Genomic DNA, 2,964 nt, shown 5'->3' with positions numbered 1-2,964 from the left:
ACCTGGTCTGCTACTTTACAAGCTTTCTCTAGAGTATCTTCGCCTCCGAAAAAATCATCAATATATGTTCCATTTTCCATGGTAGGGATAGCTAAAGGAAATTTAGCTCCCTCATCAATGATTAACTGTTTGAGAGCGCGCAAGGCTAGAAAAGGAGCGCAATTTAAACCATAGGTAACCGTAAGCAAAATGAAAATAATGAGTCGACCTAAATAGTCTATCCAAATAATTCTTTGTACATCCCAATCATCAGAATGAACGCGTATTTGTCTATACATTTTTTCGATATCAGCAAAGAAAACGTACTTGAACAATCTAAACCAAATGAGAACATTAAACAAGTTACTTTGCAATTTTGCTCCTGAGTGAAGTAATTGATTTAATGAATATCCCGAAGCTGTTTTGCTGGAGGCATTAAAACCAACTCTTAATTTAGTACTTAAGCTTTGTTCACGATAAACTCCATGATGCGGTAAATAATAAACCCTTTGAGGTTCGTTTTGATTATTTGGAATTCTTTGCATATGGTTTAAATCTTCGTACTCTTGAATGAAACCTGAGTATAATTTTGCGTAATTCGGATTGTTTGAAAGTCTATTGAATAAATTCGTTGCTAACCGAATTGCTTTTGATTTAGAATTACCGAGTTTTTCCGTTGATTCCTTAAAAGGAAGCTTTACTACGTATCTCCCGTTCGCGTCTCTCGAATGAGTTGCTACAAAATGATTTTCGCAATCTTGTTCATCAACAGATAATGATTTTTTACAAGTTACAATTTCTTCAACCTCCCAAAATCTTTTTACTAAATCAAAAATTTCGTTATCCACTGTAACGTGGTATCCTTCAACAAGATTACCAGATTTCGCATGATTCGTAACGCCTGATACAATCCAGCCAAGTTTTGTGAGTTGCGCAATAGGAGTATCTATTTCTCCCCTAATTATACCTTCTTCAATTATTTGACCATAACGATCGGCTCCTAATATCAAATCAATAGAACCTGGTTTAAAAAATGTAGGATCTGCGAGTTCAAGACCTTGTAAATGATTCCATTTATCTTTATCGTGTTTAATCGAAGGAAGAGAAGACGTTAATTTAGGCAGGATGTATGCATTTACCGTAAGTTCAAAGTCTGATTTAAAGTGTGATTTAATAATGAAAGAAACTAAGCCTTTAGTTTTCTGTGACTTTTGAGCACCAATACCTGTTAAGGATGTAAATGAGTGACTACGAGTTAATTTGAGTATTTGCGTAACCCTTTCAGTAATAATCGATACTTCAGACCCTTGATCAATCAATGCTCTTGCTTTCATTGTTTGTCCGGTTGATGAAACAATAACTACCTGAGCTGTAGCTAAAAGAATAGAGGATCCTACCGATTTATTGTTAGAAGAATGTAAAACTTTTGATTCGGAATTTTGAGGATTACTTGAAGACGATTCATTTTTAACCGAATTTTCCTTATCCTTTGTTTTAGAGTAATTTGCCTGATGAATAGTAGTGTGGTGCTTTGATCCACATTTCTGGCATCTTTTAGTGACTCTACAAGTCGAAACGCGATGTGCTCCTAAACAGTTAAAACAGAGTTTATGTTTCTTGACAATGGCTAATTTTTGTTCTACTGTCTTAGGATTATACTGAGGGCAAGCAGCTACATAATGTTTTCCTTTACATACGACACAGAAGGGTTGATATTTGGAAGAAGTATTGTTCGAATTCCCTTGATGATTTACTTTCGCTGTCGATTGCTTCGTTGGTTGCAGAATTTTAACATTTTGAGACCGTTCATATGATTGTAAGGTCGACATACGCTCAAATAAAAAATCCTTGAATTGAGTCCACAAAGGAGGAGTTTTAGACGAGCCTAATTTAGATTCCCATAATTTAGCAGTTTCTGAATCTAATTTTTGTGAACATATGAAGACTAAGAAATCGTCCCACGTACTGACTGGACGCTCGCGCTCCAAAGTTTCAAAAGTACGATATAGTTGCGTTATGTTGGAATATAAAAACTCAATCTCCTTAGCGGACTCCTTCGTCATACGTTTAAGATTCATTAAGGATTGTAATGTAGTGTTAACATGTAACCGAGTGTTCTCGTAAAAGGTTGTAAGTGAATCCCAAGTTTTCTTAAAATTGTCCGCCGTCAACGCAGTATGTTGTATCAATTGAAAAGCTGAACCCTTTAAGAGGGTTTTTAAATATTGTAATTTTTCAATATCTGGTATATGAGAATTATCAATCACTACTGAAACGAAAAGTCCTTTGAAAGGAAGCCATTTTTCTGGTTCTCCATTAAATGGAGGAATCACAATTTGAGGTAGCTTTGTATGTGGAAAGAAATTTGTACTGGTACTAGGAAGAGAGATCGTTTGTGAAGACGATGACCCATTCACCGAAGTCTGTTCTAAATCAAGCAGGAAAATAAATTTTCCAAGCGCCTCAAGATAACCCTCTTTAGTGGCATTATATACATTTTCATCAAAATGAGAATGATTATGAACTTCTACTTGTTCTTCAATTAAAAGTTCAGGAATTGAAATCGAGATAGCATCATGAATTAGAGAGAACTGATTCCAATCATCTTTGAGGTCTGACAGCCGATTGTGAATACGTTGATTGGTGATGTTAGTCAAGCCAATCCTTACCAAGTTATTATAAGAATCAGTTATTGATTTACTGAGCGCTAAAAGCTGCTCTATCTTACTAATTATATGTTCAATCCTCATGATTATAATCGTATGAAAAATTCACGAGGAAAGAAAACGATTTTGCAAACTGCACTGTACAAAGTTTTGTTTCTATGTTACTTCGTGCCTTCCTTCACACCATATGACTGTATTCCAATATTTATTACTTTCACTTTAAATCTTTATATTAACTGATTGCCGTGCATCCGGCTCGAAGGACCAAAAAATGTACACAACCCGTTCAGATTGTGGGCTATGGCGGTGAAGGAAACAC

At 35.4% G+C, this 2,964-nt stretch overlaps 1 protein-coding gene across 1 annotated transcript; it reads right to left on the bottom strand.

Annotated features, from left to right (window-relative positions):
• Nucleotides 1-306: 306 nt before the first annotated feature.
• LOC112466093 lies at nt 307-2,729 on the bottom strand (the record flags this gene model as incomplete). The annotated part of the gene is made up of 1 exon (XM_025033982.1): nt 307-2,729. A coding segment is annotated over exon 1 (2,423 nt), but the record flags the coding sequence as incomplete, so codon positions are not given.
• Between the last annotated feature and the right edge of the window lie 235 nt (nt 2,730-2,964).

Source organism: Temnothorax curvispinosus, unplaced genomic scaffold (genome assembly GCF_003070985.1).
Source record: "Temnothorax curvispinosus isolate PA1 unplaced genomic scaffold, ASM307098v1 QBEX01015845.1, whole genome shotgun sequence".
NCBI lineage: Eukaryota > Metazoa > Arthropoda > Insecta > Hymenoptera > Formicidae > Temnothorax > Temnothorax curvispinosus.
The sequence above is the reverse complement of the archived record's forward strand: the minus strand, read 5'-3'. Positions and strand labels throughout refer to the sequence as shown.